This window comes from Condylostylus longicornis, unplaced genomic scaffold (genome assembly GCF_029603195.1).
Source record: "Condylostylus longicornis isolate FDR11 unplaced genomic scaffold, ASM2960319v2 ptg000046l, whole genome shotgun sequence".
In the NCBI taxonomy this organism is placed as follows: domain Eukaryota; kingdom Metazoa; phylum Arthropoda; class Insecta; order Diptera; family Dolichopodidae; genus Condylostylus; species Condylostylus longicornis.
The window spans coordinates 2,209,290-2,234,667 of record NW_026578015.1 but is presented as its reverse complement, the minus strand read 5'-3'; the positions used below and the strand labels follow the sequence as shown (position 1 = coordinate 2,234,667).

At 21.9% G+C, this 25,378-nt stretch overlaps 2 protein-coding genes across 4 annotated transcripts in view; one reads left to right on the top strand and one right to left on the bottom strand.

Moving 5' to 3' along the window:
• The first annotated feature begins 1,192 nt into the window (after positions 1 to 1,192).
• On the top strand, positions 1,193 to 3,620 carry LOC129610692 (opsin-3-like). Of its 2 annotated transcripts, none has more exons than XM_055523341.1 (7): positions 1,193 to 1,256; positions 1,352 to 1,512; positions 1,624 to 1,806; positions 2,196 to 2,411; positions 2,486 to 2,616; positions 2,694 to 2,833; positions 2,920 to 3,620. In XM_055523341.1, exons 2-7 carry the CDS (start codon positions 1,442 to 1,444, stop codon positions 3,337 to 3,339), a joined length of 1,161 nt encoding a protein of 386 aa, XP_055379316.1. In that variant the 5' UTR covers positions 1,193 to 1,256; positions 1,352 to 1,441; the 3' UTR covers positions 3,340 to 3,620. The 2 variants fall into 2 exon arrangements, with proteins under 2 accessions (XP_055379316.1, XP_055379315.1); XM_055523340.1 differs by having other exon boundaries at positions 1,335 to 1,512.
• A 7,611-nt stretch (positions 3,621 to 11,231) lies between these two features.
• Positions 11,232 to 25,378, bottom strand: part of LOC129610679 (unextended protein-like) — a 47,269-nt gene continuing 33,122 nt past the window's right edge. Inside the window, exons 2-10 of one of the 2 annotated variants that reach the window (XM_055523326.1) lie at positions 21,326 to 21,857; positions 21,057 to 21,242; positions 20,743 to 20,958; positions 20,468 to 20,641; positions 19,725 to 20,370; positions 19,378 to 19,644; positions 16,075 to 16,310; positions 12,160 to 12,345; positions 11,232 to 12,087 (exon numbers count right to left, since the gene is read on the bottom strand). In XM_055523326.1, coding sequence (XP_055379301.1) covers positions 11,416 to 12,087; positions 12,160 to 12,345; positions 16,075 to 16,310; positions 19,378 to 19,644; positions 19,725 to 20,370; positions 20,468 to 20,641; positions 20,743 to 20,958; positions 21,057 to 21,242; positions 21,326 to 21,857 — 3,115 coding nt within the window. In that variant the 3' untranslated portion in view covers positions 11,232 to 11,415. Of the gene's footprint in view, positions 12,346 to 16,074; positions 16,311 to 19,377; positions 19,645 to 19,724; positions 20,371 to 20,467; positions 20,642 to 20,742; positions 20,959 to 21,056; positions 21,243 to 21,325; positions 21,858 to 25,378 lie in introns of both variants that reach the window. The other variant, XM_055523325.1, reaches the window with a different exon arrangement.

Here is a 25,378-nt window from a genome sequence, read left to right as displayed (position 1 = left end):
ATTTTATTGAAAATAAAAAACAAAATTAAATTAAAATTTATGTTTATTAGATGAAATATGTATGGATGTATCGACGCTAGTAAATAAATAATTATGAACATTTACGCATAACAAAATTATATATGCTAAAAATATTCAACTTGTAAGAAATTACAATTTGACGAAACTACCTGCAGCCATCTCGAAATTAAGAATTACAGTTCTGGTTATAACAGTTATAGATAAATTTAATCCAATTGTGACATTCTTATGAAATAAGCAAGAAAAATTGAAAACTGACGCTAACATCGTTCACTTTATGCAATATTGTGAATAATAGCTGCACTACTCCACGTAAACAAGAAAACAGAAAATGTACAATATAGAACGGCGTCATACATATTCTTCAAATCAACAACAAAAATAAAATATAATTTCTTTATATACATATATTAATGAATATATATATGAATGGGTATTTACAACAGATTTAAATTATTCAACTCACTTATATACCTTGTAATTTCTTAATAAGCCAGATAAACTTAACTCTTGCCATATGATTTCAAATTGTATATACATTGTTCAATGCTCTTTAATGGTATTTAAATTCTATACAAAATTTAAAAAAAAAAAAATTTTCAAATTCTTAAAAATCTTAACCACAAACTATTATAACAATTTAAAATCGATTTTATTTATGAAGGTCAAGTAAAAATTCTTGTCATATAATTTCAAGTTTAAAATAACCTTTAAATCCATAGCTATATCAAATCGTTATAAAATAAACTTAATACTTAAATATCTAATCCATTATCTAAAAAACCAAGAAAAAAACAAAAATAAAATAAAAATAGAAAGGAATTAGTAAAATTCTTGTCATATCTATGTTTGAATACAAAATCGCACCTTTTCAAAAAAAAAAAAGAATGTAAAAAATCTTATGCTAAAATTCTATTATAACCTTTTAGAACCTCATCATTATTCTTATAAGGAATGAAAGACAAAAAAAAAAGAAGAAAAACTTACAAAATTTTCCGCTAAATCAGCAAATATTTTCTATTTTCTTCTTATTCTTCTTATTTTGTCTTCATTTTCAATACATTTTTAAAACAATTTTAATTCCTTTAAGAATTTCCTTAAAGAGAAACAAAGAAAAGAATAGAATTTATTCTAAGACTATATAAAGGTAATTTATAATTAAATTTCGTTATTTTTTTAACGAAATTAGAACCGGACAAACACCTACTATATTTACAGAAAGCTGTAACCAAAAAGTAAATTATTTCTTATTAATTTTAATCCTTCATTATCCTTTAAACAAAAAAAAAAAACCAAAATTGTCCTTTATATAGATTTAAACTGGTTACAGATTACTGGATTTAGTAGATTGAATTAATATAAACGCTAATTTTATATATGATCGGTAAATAAAAAAACAAGTGAAAAAAAAACCAAAAATATGGCAAATATATTTGGTAACGCGACACATCATAATGAAATTGGACCTATTACATTTGAAAAATTAGTCAGGTAAATCTAAATTAATTTTATTAACTTTCTATGTAATGGTTATAAATGGTTATTTTACAGTAAATTCTACATTTAATTTATTATTATATTTATTTTTTCATTAAAATTTAGCACTGAACAACATAAATTATTAGGATGGAATTTTCCTGTTGAAGAATTACATTTAGTTCATCCACATTGGCGAGGATATGCAGCGCCACCATTTTTTTATCATTTATTTATGTTTATCGTTTATTTTTTTATGATGACAATATCATCATTAGGCAATGGATTAGTCGTTTTTATATTTTCAACGTAAGTTTAAATTGTCAATTACTATTAAATGTATGCATGTATATATGTAGATATGTAGACATATATATATAGTAATATTGAAATTAAATAGTTAATTATGAACCAAAGAACATCTAACAGATCTGACATTAGTTTACCTTATTCCAAATAATTAGTTAAAACGAATAAGTCAAATTTACATTTGATCTCGATTCATTGAACACAATTTCAACAACACTAACTGTTGGTAAATTATCGGTAGAATCTAAGACGAGTATCGATTATGCGATAAAAATCGATTTCCATATATTTGCTTTTTGAATATTGACAAAATAATTTTACAGTATATTAGAAAAATTTTAAAATTGCTTTATTAAATTATTATTTAATTTTATTATAATAAAATATAGGTCAAAAAATTTACGAACACCATCAAATTTATTCATATTAAATTTGGCAATATTCGATTTGGCGATGATGTTAGAAATGCCAATGTTTTTAGTAAATTCTGCTGTAGAATATATTGTTGGATTTGAAAGTGCTTGTAATATTTATGCAGCACTAGGTAGCATTTCTGGACAAGGTGCTGCTATAACAAATGCTATGATAGCTTTTGATAGATACAGGTAATTAAATAAATTATATTTAAATCAATATATAAATTATACTAATAATTAATATAATTTTATACTTTTTTTAGAACTATATCAAGTCCAATTGATGGTAGATTAAATTATGTACAAGCAACATTTTTAGTTATATTTACATGGTTCTATGCAACACCATTTACAATATTCCCATATGTTCATATATGGAATAGATATATTCCTGGTATAAATTTAAAGGAATTATATAATTATACAGATTAATAATGCAAATTAATTTACTTTTTTGTATAATTAATGCAGAAGGATATCTAACAACTTGTTCATTTGATTATTTAACTGAAGATAGTGAAACTAGGGTATTTACAATGACATTATTTATTTGGGCTTATGCAATTCCAATGTCTATTATTATAATATGTTATTTTAAATTATTTATGAAGGTAATAAAAAATTTAATTAAAAAAAGAAATTAACTGATTTTAATTTAAAATATTATAATAAAAATTAAAATTCAAAATCTTTTTAGGTAAAAGATCATGAAGCAATGTTAAAAGAACAAGCACGTAAAATGAATGTTAAATCATTATCAGCTAATCAAGTTAAAGATACAAATGTTGAATTAAGAATAGCTAAAGCAGCTGTTAGTATTGTAATATTATTTGTATGTTCATGGACCCCATATGCTTGGGTTGCAATAACTGGTGCATTCGGTGATAGAACACTTTTAACACCATCTGTTTCAATGTTACCAGCTGTTGCTGCAAAAATTGTCTCATGTATTGATCCATGGGTTTATGCTGTTGCACATCCAAAATATCGTGCTGAATTAGAAAAACGTTTACCATGGTTGGGTATACGTGAAAAAGAATTAACAGCACCATCAAAAGATAGTCAATCAACGAAATCAGCAGATGCAGAATCTGTTGTACAAAGTGAAGTTGCATAAAAAATAATTGTTTAAAAAATAATTTTTTTTTTTTTTGAAGAACAACCCGAAAATAATTGCAAGAACTAAAAATCGGAAACTATTTTAGTTTATTATAGTGAATCAGTCGATAAAAAAAAATAAAATATTTTAATATTTTTTCTTTTAAGTTTAATTTTGACTTATTTTTATTTTAAGTAAAAATTTTATATTATGTATATAAAATATTTGTAAAAGCAATGAACTAAATAAGTTCCAAAAAATACAAAAAAATAAAGACAATATGGAATCCTATAATATTTTAAATAAATAATAATTAAATTATATTATTAAATTTATAATAATATTTTTTTTTTTTTTGAAAATAAAGCAAAGAATGTTTAAAGAACATTAAAAATAAAAGTTTTCATATATTTGTTTAAAAAAATAATTTCTTCATAACGTAAACTGCGCCTCTATTGCGAAAGCTACAAATTATTTAATTAAAATTTTTGTTATAGATACAAACCATTTTTCTTTCTAATTCTATTCTTTTTGCACATTGCCAACGTAATAATAAAGTGCAAAACAATGCTATTTAAGTTTTTAAAAGCATAGCTGTTGTTATCTTAGCACCCTTTTGTCTTATATATTGCTAAATATACATACTTATTATATGAACGTACTTGTATATTAAATGTGGTTTAGGAATATATAAGATTAAATATTAAGTTTTCCTCAAAATTAATGAGCAATTATACAAACTATGTTAAATATAAAAATTAAAGTAACGCTTCAAGTAATTAGTGTAGAACATTTGATATAAATTCAATTTGCAAAAGATCCATACTAAAAAGCCAAATTCTAAGTTTTTTTTTTTTGGAAAACAGCTTTTGAACAGCTTCAATATTATTCTCGATCCTAATGAAATCGAAGTCAAAGGTAGCTTATGGAAAATCCTAAGAGCTAAAATATAAAAACATCTAAGATTAGAAGTACGGGCCCTAAATTCAAAAAACATCCGGTCAAATATCATGAACGAATGAAAAACTATTTCGAGTGTTTTATAATAATACAAATGGAAAATTGCCTGGAGAGGCAATATACCCAATTTCAATGTGCAACTTCAATGTGCTATAATTTTGATAATATATTTTTGTTCAAGTAACAGAGATCGAATTCTACTAAACTAAATACAAACCCACACATGAGACAATATTCCATTTTATTAATTAAATAAAGCGTAGCATGCAAATTTTAAAACCATTATCATTAATTAAAAATAAACTCATAATAAATTTTACGTGATAATTTCAGAATAAAATTAATTGATAATCAGAATATTAATTAATTGATAATCAGAATAGTTTATTAAACGTAAAAAGCAAATATTTTTAATATTTAAAACTAAAAATAATTGTATCCCAAAAATAAGTGCTCTTAGCGTTACGCTTATAACACAATATTGTAGTTCATTAAATTCTGCAATAACAGAAATATATTTCTAAAAGTGAAAACAAAATAAAACCTTCATTTTTTTTTTATTGCTGGTGGCAAAAATTTTTGCAAAATCACTTTCTTTTTTAATATATGCAATACCACTAATTGCATCTCGACATGCTTTAAAAGCGTTTAGGTTCATTAATATACTAAATATAATATTATATAAGTAAATAATTACTTTCATAAGTGTTCCCGTTAAATGGAATTCCGGTATCTTATACAATTTTCAACATACAAATTAATTACCATCATTAAAAGTAGTTTTAATTCCAAAAATTTCAACAACATTAGAAACAGATTTTCCACCATATCTTTTATACGATTGTTTAAAATAAGCAAAGAATTTTTGAAAATATGAGAAACGTAAAATAATTAGCATTCAATAGTCAAAACACGTTTAGTAAAATATAAAAAAATAAAAACCCTAAAGCACTAACTCGCGTTTTCGTGCGATATTTAAAATAGGGAATGTATAAAATTTCTTTAGAGAAAATTCCAATTCGCACTACTGTCTATAAAAAAAAGGCCTTCGAACCTAAAAGACCTTCAATAATATTTTAATAGAAAAAGAAATACGATTTAGCATACAGGAAGGAGAGGGGGACTTTATATTTAAGGCAAAATTTTATTTCCTTTATAGTTCATATAAAATGTTAATTTTGACAAAAAATCACAATTAAAAAAATAACAATGGATTTGAAATTTAATAAATCGGTAAGTGTCAAATATTAGAAAATTAATATTGTTTAATTTCGGAAACTAATTTTTATTAATAATTTTTATTTTTTTAGATTTTAATTATCTTGGTATTCATTAATGTTACCTTAGCTAGTTTACCATTAAGTTTATATCATCATAATTATCATCCGCAAGTATTATATCCAACTCATGGACATGATCAATCAGTATATTTAGCTCATCATAAATTAGAAACAGTCCCATCTACAACAACAACTGCAGTTATTACAGAAAAACCACCTTCAAAAAATCTTTTAGTACAAATATTTAAATTACTTTGGAATCGAAGATTTGGTAAACATGTAGAAACTACAACTGAAAAAGAAATTCCAGAACCTGTAATTATTCAACAACCAGTTCCATTTTATTTACCACAACCATATCCTGTTACACGAACTCTAATTAAAGAAGTTCCAGTTATACAAAAAGAATATGTTCCTATTAAAGTTCCAGTACATGAAAAAGTATTAATTCCACATCAAACCTTAATACAACAACATGAAATACAACCGGTTCTAACACAAGTTATTCAACCAACAATTACAAAAGTTGTTGAACCAACAGAAACAAAAATTTCTGAACCAACAACTCCAAAATCAATTGATACTACAACAACACCAGAACCAGAATCAAGTTCATCGCCAGCAACAACAACTGAAGCAGAAAAAGAAAAAGATGTTAATATAGAAACTGAGGTGATTGAATCAGAAAAAATAATGACACCACCACCATCATTACCAGAATTAGAATATGGTTTACCATCAATGACACCAAATCAACCATTTAATGAATATGGACCACCATTACAAGAATCAGATAAATATCAAATGTTTAATGAGAATACAATAACAAATTATGGTGATAATATGCCAATTCCAATTTCTGGTAATTCTGGTGAAGGAGAATATCATAATTCATATGTATTAAATGATGGTACTAGAGTAACAGAAGAAGGAAAATTAGTTAAAGGTAAAATGGGAAATGATGTATTAATAAAAAAAGGAAATTATGAATTTTTTGATGAACAAGGAAAAATCATTAAAGTCGATTGGGTCGCTGATGAATTAGGATTTCGAATTTTAGAAAATTAAATTATGATTAATTAAATTATGGACAAATTATTTTATTATAGTAATAAATAAATTATTATTTTTTTTAAGTTTAGAAGAGATATGTTTTTTTATGATAATTTAAGAAAAATAATTAAAAATATTATTGCAAAAATTGAAAATTTCTCTTATAATTTCTAATAATCTAATTTTTTAACAGAAAGCGTTATTGTTCAGATTAGGGATTCTACCGAATTTTAAAATAATCGATTTATTATTTGGTTTGAAAGAGCCGAATATTTGTTTTTATTTTCTCAAAATTTTTATTCACTGAACATATACAGTGAGGCTTGTATAACTCGAAGTCGCACGGGAACGTTAAAACAGTTCGAGTTATGGGGATTTCGAAGAGAAAACAAAAAATTCAAGGGAACTCATATGACTTCGAGGAGTTCGAGGTGTGATGGCTCTACCGTATATTTAAAAGCGAATATTATTGAATAGCTTACTAAGTTATTTTTATTCGAATTCGACGAATTTTAGAAAAGCTAATTTTTTTCGGAAATCTCTTGTTTAAATGTAACCACGGTTTATAAGGTGTTTGCATTTACATATTGAATGGGATTGATTAATTTCTCAAATATGGTTTAATCCGATTTATTCAAATATTGAAAAATTGTTATCTCCCCAATTTAAACATATTAAATCATTTAAATCTGAAAGACAAAAACCTTGGCAATATTACACTGACCACTTTTACTCTTTATCTTTCCTTTACTTTTTAATATTTTAAATTTTAAAGCTAAAACTGGTTAGGGCAATGGTATTCGTGTATGGATTTATATTAAATGAAAAGAATTAAAATTAATTGACTTTGATTACTTTTGTTTTTATTTTTGTTCTTAAATTCTCTAAAATTAATTATTTTTTCATTATTTTTTTTTTCTTTTATTAATTAGTTTTAAAAACATTGTTCAAAATAACAAAACATAAAGGAACAAAAAACAATAACAATTTTTTTTTTATATACAATTATTAATTTTTTATTTTTTTTTTACACGTTTTTTTCATTAATTTTTAATTGTATTTATTTTTTTGTATTTAAGTACGTCGAATATTAATAGTATGTTTTATTTTAGAAATTAAATATTCTTATAAAAAACTAGAAGAAATAGAAAGCACATAAAAATTATAATTTAAAAAAATTTATATTAATTTACAAAATATAAAATAAGAAAAAAAAAGAAATTAAAATAAAATGCGAAAAATGCATAATATAAAATAAATTTTCTGTAAAAAATAAAAATTTACTTTTTTAAAATAAGAACAATGAACTTATTATACAAGGATAATGAACTAATTTACAACAGTTTTTGTGACCCCTATTCTATTCGCCCAATAAAATTTTGCTAATAATATTGTCTCAGCAATTTTAAGCAAGATATTTAAAATTTCCGAAAAAAAAAAATCGAATATTTTCAATAATTCAAATATGCAATTAAAGTTCTAACTTAAAACTTAAAAATCATAAAAAGCGATCACTATTCATTCACTACAGCCCCCCTAGAAACTAACTAAAGTTTTCAGGTTTTCAATATTTTATATTTTTCTATGTAAATTTTTTTTAATTTAAAATATTTTTGTAGCAATTAGAAAAAAAATTTCAAAATGCTTCCTAGAATTTCAAGCATGCTACGATTTTCGTTCTTCTTTTTTTAGAAAAAAATTTATCGAACATGCTACATTTGAAAATTTTATAGTTTTTATTAGTATCGAACATACTTTAGGGGTTTTTGTTTAATGCACGTTGCGTTGAAAGTTCTAGATTAGAATTTAAATTTCCAAGTCATAGCGGTAAACAGCATGTTGAAACTTCAGCTAAATTCTAATCTACAAATTCTAAAACGTATAAATAATCAGTGGTTGCAAAATGACATACTCGTAAATGACATTGTTATGAAAACTAAAATTTTAGAACTGAAATTAATGAACCGAATACAATGTAATTAATGAAATTAATGAACCGAATACAATGTAAGGTACATTTTGCGAACGTGTTCTTCAAATTAGAAATATTCTAGAACTGAACGATAACCCCATTTTTTATTAAGATCTTAAGTTAGAACTGAATTTTTGAAATGCCCTTCATTATCTATATTTTAAAATTATTTTATAATTTAATTAAAAAATTAAAAATCAAACTTTTAATATGAATTAATTTTTTAATAATAACTATATTGATTTATTTGATCGTCTAATATTTAACCTTTCCTTATCGAGTATTTGTTTTCTTTTTTTATCAAAAATAATTTGCAAGGTTTTTTATTTAACAAGCTTTTGATTTAATAATTTTCATATTATAATTTAAATACTTTTATATTTTGCGACAAAATGTACTTTTTTTTTTCTTCAATAATTTGATGTGAGTACACGGTATTTAATACAAAGCGAGTAAATTTATTTACACAAAATAAAATATTTTTAATTATTAAAACTAGGAATTTGCTGTTCCATATAATCAATCAATAATCGAAAAGGAATTGATTTTATATTATAGTTTATTAAATCTCAATATAAAATAGAAGTATTTAATAAAAATAAATGAAATTTTGTTACTAAAAATTCCTTATTTAAGAAGAAATTATCCATTTCTATTTATTATTTTATAATAAAAATTTTTGTATATTTAAAAATTTTTTAAGTATTTAGTTTTCACGTTATATGTTACAATTAATTATTTAAAATAATTGTTTATAATATAGATTTAAAGTTTTTAGATACAATTTTAAAAAATATTATCATTAAGAAATATCAAATAAATCATTTTAAAATAAGAAGATAAATTTTGAAGTTTTTATTAAATCTTTTTTAAAATTTTGGCTTGTTTAAAATATTTCAATCATGTTTTTATTAAAATTAAAGAATTAATGGAAAATTTAAATAATTTAATTATTTAAGATTATCAAGAGAAAATTTTGATAAAATAAAATTATAATTGATTAATATAAATATATTTATAATAAATTTTTGAATAATTCTCATAAATGTTTAATGAGCAAAACTTTTATATTATTAAAAACTATTCATAAATATATGAAAAAAGCATACTTTTATGAATTATTTTTTTTTTTAGCAACCATTTAAATTATTGTTAGATAAATACTAATAACAACATTATTGAATTAAAAATATGGTAGAAAATGAAAATATAAAATAACTACTTTTAACTTTATTTAAAAAAAAAAAACAAGATCACCTATATTCTGTTAGTCGTTAATACTTAAGATAATGTGATATTATTGAAAAATATTTTAATTTTCAGTATAGAATTTCAAATTTGAAATTGATTTTATTCTGAAAAGCTCAAATCCATCACGTCAAGTTAGTTTTGAATAACAACCCATCACGTCAAGTAATTTATTTTATTAAAAGCGGCAGAATTTGTTCTTTGAATTAATAATGAAAATTTGAAAAAAAAAAAATATTTATATTTACAATTTAATATTCTTTATAAATTAAATTTTACATTTATAAAAATTATTAATTAAAAGGTCCTAAATATTATAAAAATATTCATCACTATTTTATTTATTTGGTGTAATATTGCTAAGAAGTACTAGGCGCGATTTCTTAGCAAAAAATAAAAAATATTTGAATATTAAAAAAAAAAAATTAAACAAAAAACAAGTATTAAAAAATTCTTATTTTAATTATTGGAAAACAAATAAAAAAAAAAAAATTTAAATGTATTTTTAAAATATATGGTATTAAAATTTTAAAATATTTAAGTAAAAAAATTGTATTTAATTTTAAAATTGTAATTATGTAAATAGCGGAAGAACTACTTATTTTTTTAATTTCTAAAATATTTTAAATTTCTACATTTAAAAAAGAAAATATATATAGATATTAAATAAAACTCATACATAAAATTTAAAGAAAATAAAAGAAAAAAGAATATAGAAATTAATTTTATAGCTTATATTAAACATTTTTTTTATATATATTAAATTTATTAAATGTGGTTTTCACAAAATTGCTTTAATAACTGGTATAATTACTACAATTTTTCTCGAATCTAAATTTAGTTAATTTTTTTTGTTTTAACTTAGTTTATTTCTTTTTACATTTTTAACGAGCTCATGAATTATATTTTTGAAAGAATCTGAAACTAATCAAAAATAGTTAAATTATTTTTTTTGCAATAAGTAAACTTGATAAATAAATTAAAAAGATCATGAGAGTGTTTGGGCAAGCAACCAGCAGATGCTGATCTAATATCTATTTGACTAATTAAACAATTAAAATTGAATTTATTAAAAAATTAAATTGATATATGACTTTGAATGCATTATAACCTGTTATATTTTATAAATTTAAATTGAAACTTAAAATTAATGCCCATGAAACACTAATATAAAAATGTAAATTACATTTTATTTTGATTTACAAATTCCAATTGGTAACTTTTATATTATATTGTAAAAAAAAAAAAGTATTATTTAAATGAAATGAAATTTTATAAATTTCATTTTAATATTTTTAAAATTTTAAATAATTTTACATATTACATTTATATTATAATTTTTTGTACCAATTTTAATAATACAATAAATTTTATTATAAACATTTTTTTATTGCTTATTTTTAATTCAAAATTTTTTTTTTTTTTTTTATTATATACTTTTAGAAATTTTTAAATTAAATTAAGATTTTTAATTATAACTTAATATTTGAAATATTTAATTGAATATATAGTTTTTCATTAAAAAAATTTTTATTAAATTTAAATAAAAATTAGTAAAGATATTAATAATTTAAGGAATCGTTAGCATTTTGAATTTTTTTTATTTGTTGGATTATTTGTTTGCTGTTGTTGATATTGAATACATGATTCATCTTTTAATAATGGTGAATCTGCTGCATTATTACTACTATTATCTAAATTCATCATATTTGATGGCTGTTGTAATTGTTGTTGTTGTTGTTGTTGTTGTAATTGATTTGTTAAATATTTTTGTTGTTTATTACTATTATTAATATTTTGTGACTGTTGATTTATATTTAAACTTCTTTTACGTGCTTTAATCTCTGATAAATTTCCACCATCTAATCCACTACTACTACTAAAACTAGTTGATATTCCAATTTCACCAATACTTCTTCTATTAGTACCACTGTTGCTGCCACTGATACCACCACCAATACCAATATTACTACCACCAATAATCAAACTAGTACTTCGATCGTTATTATCACTATTATTATATGGTAAATCGTCAGTATTTTGAATTTGTAAACATGGTAATAATAAATTATTATCAGTATGAGCTAAATTAGCATTACCAGGATTACCACAACCAGATGGTGATTTTGATAATGCTACTGCCATACTATTATTACTAGTTTGTTGTGATCCAAGTAATGATGCTGTATGTTGATTAAATGATGTCTGTAATGAATTCGGGCTAATTGGTGTTGGTCCATTTGGTAAACAATCCTTGGTAGCATACATTATAAGATCATTTTTTTGTCCCTCCTCATTTTTTTTACGCACTAATGTTATACTTACCGATGGGAATGTTGTTGGCGATTGTGAATTACTATCCTGTTTACTATGATTATCAATATTTGTATTTGTTGATATTTCATGTAAATTCATATTTGATAAATTTTTATTGGATGCATTTAAATCATTTCTTCTATTAATTTGAAAATGTGCAGTATAACGATCATCTTCGTCAAGGGAATGTAGTAGCTAAAAAGGTAATAAAAAAAAAATAAAATAGAAATAATTAAATATTTTTTGTTTTATAAAAATAAATTAAATTTTAACAAAATATTGAATACATTGCTTTGATGTAACATTAAAATGAATAATGGCATTATTTTATATTTATTATTATGTTATACTATATTATAGAAGCTGATGTGCTTTTATGAAAAGAAGCCGCTTAATTATTCCAATAAAACAAAAACAAAATTTTAGTACTGTTGTAATAGGAAATTTTGTATTTTTTTCAATCAAATTTTATCAATATAGCACAGTACTAAAATTTTTATAATTAAAATATATATTAAATAAATATTCATATATATTTTCCATTATTTTAAATAAATACTATATAAGCCAATTTATTAAAAATTTATCAACATAAAAATTATAAAGTTAATTTTTACAGCATTTCGAATAATTTTATTTAATTACAACATTCATTTAACATTTTAACATTAAATTATATAAAGCACATGTTAAAATAATGATAGGTTAGAAAATTTTGTAATTATAACGAACGAACATTAGTTTTCTAATTTATGTAAATCATTGAATTTTTCTTTAAAAAATTAAATAAATTTGGAATAGAAGGTATGTGATATAAATCCGCTCTTGTTATTTGTTTCTCAGTTAAAAAAACAGCATATTTTATTAAGAAAATCAAAATACAATCATCCCAAAGAATTTATCCTCCTTTAGGAAATTTATGGAAGTTCTTTAACAGTAAAAGAGGGCCTGATGAACTAAGAAACTGAAAAAGCTAAAGAAGTAGTTGATGAGCTTAGATAATACCATTTTACATGAACTTAAGCTTGTTTTAAAGAGTATATGGAAATATTGAAAATTGTTGAAAAAATCCGTAAATAACTGTAAATAATTTGACATAAATGATGCCATTTAAAAATTATTTGAATTTTTCTTTCATTAGCTGAGTTTTGGAAATTAAAATAAAGTATGAACAAAAACCGTATACCCATCTATAGTTTAAAAACGGAATTATATTCAAATACCCAATAAACTTTGTTTTGAATTTAAAAAAAAAAAAATTTATATTTGACAAACATTTGGAAAAAAAAAAATTTGTTTTAAAACACCTAAACAGTAAAAGTAAATATAAATACAAAATATAGTTATTATTTTTAATAAAAAATAATTATCTTATTAAATTTAAAAAATATCCTTCCACCTTTTTTACAATTATATAATTAATTCATGTTTAAATGAATAAAAATTACTTATTTAAATTTATATTATAAATAAATTTAATTTTTTTGATTTTAAAAAATAATGATCATGAAATATAAATAATGGCAGCCAAAAACAATAAAAAATAGAAGCCACAATAATAATCATATAATTATATTTTTATCTTTTTAAAATCTTTCTTCTTTTCTAAAAGATTTTGGGCATGATTATTCTAAAAAAAAAAAAAACAACTAAATTATAATATTTTGTTTAATTTCAATTAATTAATAAATCGCTATTGATCTCCTTTTTCAATACTCACCAAGTGTACATAATGAATAAATAAAAGAACTCAAATTATATTTAAAATAAAAATTGCAATAATACGCCATTATTTGTATGAGTAGTTTTTGTCAAATATTTATTTGACATTAATGAATTTTGTCAAATTCGGTTTTAACACACAACCGAAATGAATGTAACTCGTCTTCTTGTAGATTTATAAGCCTAATTACAAATTGCCTAGTTTATAAGTTTCTAGATTATTATTCTATTGAACAACAGAACAATAAATTAAAAAATAAAATATGATTTTGTTTTTAATGAAAACCCATCCCTGGATTTGAATTCCATTATATAGATATTTATATTTCAACTGCCAAATGTCATTTAAGTCATTTAACAAAAACAATAATAATTACAAAACAAATTATTGGCCAACATACTTTTCAATAAGAAAAAATATTTTTACTTAAAAAAAAACAAACTAAAAATTCATTTTAAAAATAAATTTGAAAAAAAAAAAAATAAAAATTAAAAAAAAAAATTAAATCCAAAATTTTCAATTTATTAATTAAACTTTAATTTTAATTTTTTTTTTAATTATATGCCGAAACAAAATTAATTTTCTAATAAATAAAATAATATTGAATAAAACCACTGGTTTTTAAAGTAGCACTTTTCTCTTGAACAAGTGAAAATATATTATCAGTTTATTGCATATACTTCGGATGAGCAAAAGAAAAAATTTAAAAGAAGTGCTAACATAATATAGATTAATTGGACAGTTTAGTTGCCGAATTAAAATTAATAATTCTACTTTTAGATGACAGTATATAACATTTACGGTTACCTTTTCGCTTTTATAGGAATTTTGGATAAACTTGCATTTTTAGAATTATAAAATTCAAATTGAAAGGTGTCTAAAATTTAAATTTTACGAATTAACTTAGAGAGTGGTAAAGCTGGAAAAATATTTTGTTTCAACGAACAACAACAAGTTGCCCTCTATTTCAAAATATGTAAATATTAAATATTTGAAAAAATATGTTTTAGGTAACGGTTAATTTTAAAGGCCATTTTGTTTTTTTTTTTAATTTTATTTGTTCTACGCCTTAATGGTAGACGCATGTGACTGCCTTTCTCTGTTTGCAGATTTTGAAAAACGTTTATGGTTTCGTAAGAAGAAATAGTCAAAAAATCACATTTTTACAAGTTTGACTTACTTTAGAAGGGCAGGAGATAGGTAAAAAATTTTCTTCTACAGTAATAAGTTTTTACTAAAAATCTATTTGTACATAGAATCTAATTGTGACGGACGTACGGACAGAGCAAAACAAATAAGCACGTTTTAAAGTATAGCATTTAATAAATTAAGAGTAAAAATTAAAATAATTAAAAACAATTTATTATAATTATATTAAGTAAATTTTTCTTTAAAAATTAAAAATCAAAAAATAATTAAATTATAAATTAATTTAATTTTAAATGAAAATCTATTAATTAAATTGAATTCACAAATATTATTTGATTAATTAATTAAAATAATTAATTGTCTGTGTATATATATTTACATATATATGTATATATTAATTTGTTCTCTCTATTTTCAAATAGATTTATTAATATTAATAAAAAAAAAAATAATATAGAATATTTTTAAATGCCCAACAACCGATTTAAAAATAAAAATATTTAAAAAAAAAATATATTCAAAAGCGCCTATTTTACCAAACAAAAACGAAAAAAAATAAAAACAAAATAAAAATTAAATAAAAATTTTGTTTTTAAAAAAAAAAAAAAAATATTAAAGTTTTAAAACTTCTTACGGCTTTTTTATTTTTTTCTATTTATAAATCCATTTTTAATTTAATTAAGTTCGCTATGATTAAATATATTTCTCTATATTTATATAAGTATGTATATTTATTTTTTGATGATTTAATAAAATATATAAACTGTTTGTTTTTTTTGTTTTTTGTTTGATTTTTTTTTATTTTTAATATAACAAACGATCTTGTTCATCATCTTCATCACGTAATAGAGATTCAAACTCTTTCTTTAAATTTTTCAACATATATTATGTATATATGTATGTATTGAATATTTTCAAAAAACACAATAAAAAAAAAAATGAAAAAAAAAAAAATTATATAATAAATTTTTAAAATGAAATAAAATATAAAATTAAAATTAATTTAAAATAATTAAAAAAATTTTAAATTGCAAAAAATTAATAAATTTTACCTTTTCAACTTCATCATCTATTGCTTCATTTGTTGGTTCAACACCTAATTTTTGTGATTTCTCTAATAATGTTGCACGTTTTGCAGCCAAATATAAGCTACGTTTTATTGTTATATAAATAACATCAGCTGTTGCACGCACCGAATAATCTGGTACAAATGAATGCCTTAATAATGCATCCATATTAAGTGATTGTAATGAACCCATTATTTGCTGTGATTGCTGATTTGGTGATTCTAAATTATATTATGTACGTGTATATATGTTTATATATAAAAGATAAAAATAAATAAATAAAAAAAAAATATTTAATATATAGTTATTACATTTTAATAAATAATAATTTTTTTATTAATAAAGTGATTATTAAATAAAAATTAAATATGATATTTTTTTTTTTTTAAAATATGACAATAATTGTAAAAAAATTAATGTGATTATTGAAGAATAAAAAGAAAATTTTTTTTAAATATTAATATTAATATGGTATGGTATAATTATTTGGAAAACATGTTTACAATAATAAAATTATTTGAGAAAGATTATAAATTTAAAAATAATAAGGGTTTTCACTTCATTGATGTATAAGTGCAAAAAAAAAAAAAATAAATGGAGAAGAAAAAAAGAATTTTTCTTCAACTAGTGAACGCCCGAAGAAAATTTTCGATTTAAAACTGATAAAAAAATTAACAACTATATAGCAAGAATTTGACTATTGTTCTACTATATTAAATTCTATTGAATGAGAATAAAGCAAAGAGATTACAAATATTGCAAAACTCCTGTTTATAAGCATCTTTGCTTATAATTTTAAAATGTAATAGTAGAACAAGCATCAACTATATGCTAGGGCAATCAAAATGGACGGCCACAGAAAAAAAAATTAAGCATTTGTCTCCATAATATTTGACGAGAAAAATTGGATATATTAATTCAAGACCACTATTTAGAATTGAAATAGCGAAAAAGACCATATTTAACAAAAGTTTGGACATTTTTATCAAATTGCCAGTTTAATAACTTCGTTTTTGTAAAGTACTACTAAAAAGAAATTCTTTTTGGTCATATAAATTGTGCAAATTGTTAAAGCAGTGCAATATTTTACTCTGATACATCAATACTTTGATACACGACCTTTTGCACTAAGCAGTGAAAACCCATAATATATAAAAATTTAATGAATAAAACCAAAAAAAAAGTAATATTTAAATTTGAATAAGCCTATTTTATAAAATTTAATTATGTAAATTTTAAGAAACTCTATGTCTGAAATCTTTTTAAAACTAATAATTTTAAATTTTATAATCAATTTTACTCGATACAGGAATAATCTTGTAATACTAAAGTTGTAAACTTTTAAATAAAATATATGGAAAAAACTCACCTGTCGATTTTATAAAATATTTTATTTAATAGAAGATTTTAATTTAAATTATTATTTATTTATTTTTTTTCAAATTCATTTTAACTTTATAATCAAATTTGTATTTCTTTTATAATATAAGAAAAAGTTTGCTTTTATAATCTTGCATTTTCGAAGATCAAATAACAATAAGTTGGATTGGATTCATCAATATTCATGATGAATACTTTTATATTAAATAATGTGGTTATTGAGACCCATAATTTACAACATCAACATTACAACTTTAATTACAAATACTAAATTCAATCTTATTTTATATATTTAATATTACAGACGGACAAACACAAAAATATTTTGTAGAAATTATTTATTTAAATGCCCACAAAAAGGAACTAAGTTGTAAAAACGAGTTTCTTTTACAGTCACGAATAAATATTAAATATGTTATATAAAAATAGTTTATTTTAAAAGTGACTTAAGTCTATTGAATATTATAAAAATGCAATATTAATTCGTCTTCAGTTAACCAAAAATTCAGGTTACTGGTTATTAGCTTTATAGAATAAAAGAGAAGAGTTTTAAAATTAAAAATGTGCTTAGGTCACTTTCAAAATAAATTAGATATATGCAAGTACATTATTATTAAACAATTTTTTTTATAAAAATCTCTTAAATTTTAAAGTTAGGCTTATTCATATTGGTTAATATTAAAGACAGAAATAATTTTATATTATATGTGTTCTAATTTTTTAGAAAAATTAATTTGTGATAATGAAAAATTAAAAAAGAGATTCTGAAATTGAATTACAAATTTAGAAAAAAAAAAACAATTTAAGTTAATTACAAAAATATTAAAAGTAAAAATTTTCCTTTAACAAAATCTTTAAATAAAATTATAAAAAGTTAACGAACACATTAAAATTTATTGAAAATAATTTATGAAAAAATTATAATGATTTTTATAATTATTTAACTAAAATCAATTAAAATAAATAATTTTAAAAACTAACTGATGGTTCGCCTAAAATAAAAATCAACGTTTTGAAACGGAAATTTTCTTGTTCTACAAACCTTTCAGACTTTATTTTTAATTTTTTTTTTTCATTCTTTATTTTGTAAGTACATACATATTATATAATAAAATATGATTAAATTATTAATACACGTATTAAAAAAATATCACACATATTAGCAAGAATATAATAAAATTAGAAAATTTAGTCCTAATCAAAAAAGATTTTGATAAAAATAGCTAGAAAATTTATTAAGATGTTTTAATTCAAAAATAAAAAAAAAACAACAGAAAACAAAAATTAATCATTAGAATAATTTTAAATACAATAAAGCACATTTTCTTGAATTCAACCAATAGATACGAAACTAATTCAAAAATTAGATAAAACTATGATTTAAATGAAATAGTGGCTACTGGATAGTGGCTGTTTGAAAACTTCAATGACTGTCATTCAACTTGTAAATGGAACAATGGTCAGACAAACAATTGTCACTAGAAGTTTTCAAAAAATATCAATTATTTTGAAATAGCTTTATAATATTTTAATTATAATATTCTTAAATAATACAACAAAATATGATTTAAATCAGACAAGAAATTTTTAAATAAGTATTCACTAGCTTAAAGAAAATATGCTGTTTACTTATAATTATTCTAAATTACAAAAAACATAAAAAAATTTTAAAAATATATATAGTAAATCCTTCAAGAAAATTTTTTGATAATTGTATAAAATTTAATTACAAATATAATAGAATTAGAAAATTAGACAGACACTTAAAATCACATTATTAGATTAATATTTTTGTTTTATCATTTTTAAAATCAAATATTTAGTAACTTTAAATATATAATCATAGTTATTGGTTTATATTTACAAATATTTCTATAGTAATAATAATTACTATTTTTAACTTATTACCTATTCCAATATTTGGAACTAATGCTTGTGTACCAAAATAAGTAAATGGACCACTTTCAAATACTAAATTTTCTCGACCAACAGTTACTTCAACTCTTCCTTCAAGTATAAGTACAAAGAAATCAACGGGTTTTCCTTGTTCATATATTAACAAAGATGGATCGTCTTTTTCTTTGCCTTTACACTTAATATGCTTTATGATATCCTGATTAAGAAGACGGCGCAATATCGTTTCAGATATTGTGTCCTTCTTAAAGGCATCAATCGCTAAAATTATAAAATAATACATAATCAATATCTTTAAAATAATTTAAAAATTTTACTATTTTTTTAAAAAAAATACTTACAAGTGCTTAAGTACTGGAAAGTAGCTAATGTTAATTGAGGTGATATACGTATTCTTTGATTTTCTCTACGTTCAGCAAATACTGTAAAATCTTGTTTTTTTGTTTTTAAACGTTTACGTTTTGTACGATTATCAATAAAAACATCTGTTTCATCAATAATTTCAGCTTGTATTAATTCTTCAATAACATCTTCTAATGTTACTAAACCAATTGTTTCATAAAATGGATCACCATCACCTTCACTATTTACACGATGTACAAATGCCATATGACCTTTATTACCTTCTTTAAATTGATTAAACATAACATCTAATGTTACATCTTCAAAAACAAAATGACATGGATTTTGATAAAATTCACATAATGTTTTTAATGGTGTATTATCATCTGGATCAACAAATGCCAAATCTTTTATATATAATAATGTAACAATATTTTTACGATCTCCATCAAATACTGGTATACGAGAAAAACCAGATTTCATTATTTCTGAAACTGTTTCAAAATCTAATATTGCATCTAATGATAGCATAAAAGCATCCTCAATATGAGTCATAACATCTTTAACAGTTTTTTTACGAAGTTCTAATGCTCCAGATATTATATTTACTTCATTTTTATCAAGATCATTGACATCGTTCGTAACCTAAAAACAAAAAATAATATTATCAGTTTACAATTTGAAATAATATAATTAATAATTAAAATTTGAGTAATTTCAAAAAAAAAAATCTTAAACTTACTCGAACAAGTTCTTTCAGTCTTTCACGATTATAAACGTTACCGATTTCTTCACCTAGTAAATAATCTAAAATTTTTGATGTCGGATATGACAATGGAAATGTTACAACCATTACTGCTTTTGTAACGTATATTGTTTTAGCACCAACTGCTAAACCATGTCTGGAACAAACTGCCTAAAAAATAATTTTAATTTTTAATCATGAATATTAAGTAAAACAATTAGTAAATTAAAATTATTAATAAACTAATTTACGAATACATGTATGTGTGTTACCTGTGGTGTAATTTCACCGAAAATTACAATTGCAAGAGTTGAACATATAACTGCCACTAGACCGGATGTTAAATCATCCAATAATATCGTAAACATTGAATTTACTAAAACATTGCCCAGTAATATACTGCAGAGTAAAAAATTACCATGATCACGTACTGGTTGAATTTTACTAGCATATTCACGTTCTTTATCAGTGCCAGTATTACGAAGTATCTACAAAAAGAAAACGATAATTAAATTATCAAAATTAACTTAATTATATAATTGTAATCACTTTGAATCATAAAACAATTATTTCAAATTACAATTACCTTCAATTCAGTACGATCTAATGCCATTAAACCTAAATTTAGACCAGAAAATAATGCCGAAAATGTCAAACATACAACAATAATCATAATGGATGCCCATAAAGGTAATAATTTTTCAACACTTCTTATTCTTAACCATGCTTCAGAGCCTTGATGTACAAAAGGTTTTACTATTGTAACATTTTGCTAAAAATAAATCCAAAAAACAAATTTTTTATTACTTGATTTATTTAAAATGAAAAATTATTTTTTTAAAATTTTTAACTTACAATATTTTCAGTTGAATCATCAATTTTAGCACATATTAAAAAATCTTTATGATTACTACTTCGATCAAATGTAACGTCAACTAAAGCTGTTTTATTTGTTGATGTACCTTGTATTACACGAAAACTACCAGTTGATGGTATTAAACATGATCCACCATATGTATTCTCTTCAGTTGTAAATATTATTAATAAATTATCGGTTAGACCATAACCAAATAAACGTAATACAATATCATAACCACTTAAAACTTCTGGTACACCATCATCACCAAATTCAGCTTCTTTTTTTGAATGTTCAATTCTAAAACCTTCTATCCGAAAACCCTGAACAGCTTGTTGTTGTGATATAATTGTTTGAGTCGTTGTTGTTGTTGTTGTTTGGGCTCCAGCTAATGTTACATCATCATTTGTTTTTTTAATATATTCTGATGATAATGACGATGTTGGTGATGTCAATGATGATGACAATGTTGATGTCACATTAGCTTTTCCTATTGTATTATTACCAGCTGAACGAAATTTCCGGCGACTACTAAAAATATAAACAAAAAAAGAAACAAAATGTAAAATTTTTATTAAAAATTTCAACTTATTATATATTTTTGTTTTTTATGATACTGAAAATTTCAATTAATTTAATATTGCTGAATAAGTTAAATTAGATTTGCACGAACATTTTTAAAGAAATTGTAAAATTAACATTGAAATTAATATGGAGGCTGTAATTTTTAAAAATTTTTTACTACAGAAACTTTTTTGTATTTTATTTAATTAAAAAAGAATTTTACATATACACTCTAATTATTGGCGCTAAAATACAAAAAATAAATATATCGTATTGCAAGTGCCGCACATACCTAGGTACTTAAAAAAAATTTAGAATTTATTTATACTTATATTATACATATGAACATACCTGTAAGTATGTATGGTACATGTATATATATATATATGATTGGTTGGCTTTATGCCATTTTTAATCGAAAATCTTTCAGTACTTTTTTATTAAGGTAATTAGAATTTATTTCCATGTTTGGGGAAATTAGGAAACCATAATGCTTTTTGACTCAGAGTTTTTTACTAATAAAGTTCAATCTAAAAATTTTACTCTAAAAACGAGTAATTTTTTTTATCTTTCTATGCTTTTACTTTTGACATTTTACATATTTAATTTGAGGTTATAAAATGTCAAATCTAATTTTCATCTCTTAAATATTGACGTCCGAATAACGTCATCGAATTTCAGCGTAATGAATTTCCAAATGATTAAAAAATAGGAAATAACAACTGAAAATTGCGTTTGGTGAGCAATTACTTTTAAGTATTTGGATTAGTCGATTAGTTAATAGCATTTGGCATTCGTCCGGAAAAATTGCGTAAAATATTGAATCAAAATTGAATCCACCGAATTCGGTCGTCTAAAATATAATGAAGTCAACATTTAAATAAGTTAATAGGAATTTAAATTGTAAAGATTAAGATACCAAATAATTTCAATAAGCTCATAATATTTTTCTTTGTTAATTGCTTTTATTTAAGACCTTGAATAAAATTTTAATAACACTTACAAATTTCTCAAAATCAAAAGTTGCTAAAAGTAAAAGTTTCTTAATAAATTTAAACGAACTATTTATTTATTTGTTTCTCTTAAATAACAGTTATAATACGAAATATGCATGTATGTAGTTCATAACCATATTTTTTACAAATGATAAATTATAAGTAGGTGCGTACATACATACATACATACCATTTGTACAATAAACCCAAAGAATTAAGTGCAAAACATAAAAAAATATAACCGGTATGTACCCGTAATTAATAAAAATTAATCAATATTTCAATGTTGATTAAAAATTCTTATCAACATTTAGCTTTGTAAATCTAATCCTAATACCCTATAACTACAACTTAAAATACCCATACCTTTAAATATACTTCTATAAATAAACATTAATCACAAAAATGCCGACATAAATGGAAAGAACATAAAAAAAAAATGCCGGCAAATAATTATAGTATTTACACACTTTTTTAAAAATTAGTAAGAAAAAATTGCAAAAATACTAGTTTTTACCAATAGAAACCAGTTAACTAGGTATTAATCATTATTATTTTTTATACATGTAAGTACATAATAATATGTATGTAGTTGATATTATATCTAAGTATGTACATAGAATATTCACAATATTAAACTGGAATTCCCAAAAACATGATAAAATCATTCACCTTTAAAGGTACGAAGATTCATCAAAAAGCAATGTACCCAAGTCTAGCATAACTAATATGTACATAAGTGTATGTATTTTGCTAGTACGACAATTTGTGAACAACAATAATATTATATTTTCATTTTAAAAATAAATAAATTTGAAATTTATAATGACATTTTTATTGTGTTATTTGGCAAAAAAAAAAAAATCATGAACTATTTTATCCATATTTCATTTTGATTTCTTATTTAATTTTATTTTTTTTTCTTTCTTTTTTTTCTTTTATATGTCTGTAAAACAATTTATTGCTTATTTCCAAAATACAATGAAGGAAATAAGAAATAAATTATTTATATGTGAATAATTGTCAGAAAATATCACTATACTTATAAAATACATGATGACATTGACATTTGAAATAAAAACAAGCATATAGAAACGGAACTAGTTTCATATTATGAATTATATAAAAATTTTTGGGAAATTTTAAATTTTAGAAATTATTTTGTGAAATTTTGTGAAATAAGAATTTTTTAAACCATATTCAAGTTTTGAGTTTCGACATGCACTCTATAATTATGGAATTTTTCTGTTCTTAGAAGTTTTAGACAACGTTGTAAAATTATTGAAAATAAATTAAACCAAGACAATAGAAAAAGTTTAACAAATTTTTGCTTGACAGAAGATGTCAACGCAGAATGATGTTAACGCATGTATGACATAGTTACGTAAGTATATGTTACGTTACGTTCCTACATTAAACAATTTTTACGTATATTTTTACGTTAACATAGAACAGTTGACGAAATAAGAATGACAACATCTATAAAATTAGCTATGGTGTATGAACGAAGTGTAGTTATGCATGATTAACCTTTGATCAGTCTACTCTTCTTGTTATTTTCTGTTGTTTTTTTTTTACTAATGAAAATTTTTCTATTTTTAAAAACGTCATTTTAAATAATTTTTGTTTTTTTGCTTTTCATTTCATTAGAATTTTCTTTTTATTTGAACTTTTGTTTTTTCTTTTCTTCAAACAATTTTTTGGGTAAGAGCGTAAAAGCAAATTTTGCAAAATTAAATTAATAAATTTCTGTCAATTTTTGGCGGTGTTTTTTTTTGGATTACACAACTATGTATGTAGATTTAATGTTAAAATGATTCATCATTTCCATTTGGTTTAGCGAACTCTAGTAAATAAGAGAGAAAAAAAATGTAAAAATACTTATTATGAGCATGAAATAGAAACGATAAAATCAGTTTTATAAACATGTGTATGCATGTATGTATGCAAATATTTTTAAAATTTTGAAAAAAATAGAAAACAAATAAGTATATTGTAATAGTAGTACTTAACTAGAAATATTAGAATTAAAACACATAAAAATGTTTAAAATTTTCTAAACAAAACTATACATATACATACATTCATATACATACATATATAGGTATTCATTTATAAATCAAATAAACTATTGGAATATCAAGAACTAAAAGCATAAACATAATGTCTACTTTAAATAATTACACTTAGAAAATTTCATAAAAATTTTATTACTCTAACAAAACTCTACAACAGACTAAACGTCGTCAAAGTATAAATTCTTTTAACATTTAATGTACGTATATTACACACTACAAACGTATTCATACATACATACATATATGTATCTACAACATAATAATGCATACATACGTACATATATAAGAAATATAAAAGATTAATTAAAGAAAGATCAATAATATCACTTTCGTTGCCGCCAGTAATAATTTTTGTTTAGAATTTTATATGCCATTTGGCATATAATTTTATATCGATTATGACATTTTGTAGAAT

What these genes read in the sequence shown, in the direction of transcription:
- LOC129610692 (XM_055523341.1), top strand. Translation starts at nt 1,442, where the DNA reads ATGGCAAATATATTTGGTAACGCGACACATCATAATGAAATTGGACCT. An exon ending in ACATTTGAAAAATTAGTCAG is followed by an intron (nt 1,513 to 1,623) that starts GTAAATCTAAAT and finishes ATTAAAATTTAG; the next exon opens with CACTGAACAACATAAATTAT. An exon ending in ATGGAATAGATATATTCCTG is followed by an intron (nt 2,617 to 2,693) that starts GTATAAATTTAA and finishes TAATTAATGCAG; the next exon opens with AAGGATATCTAACAACTTGT.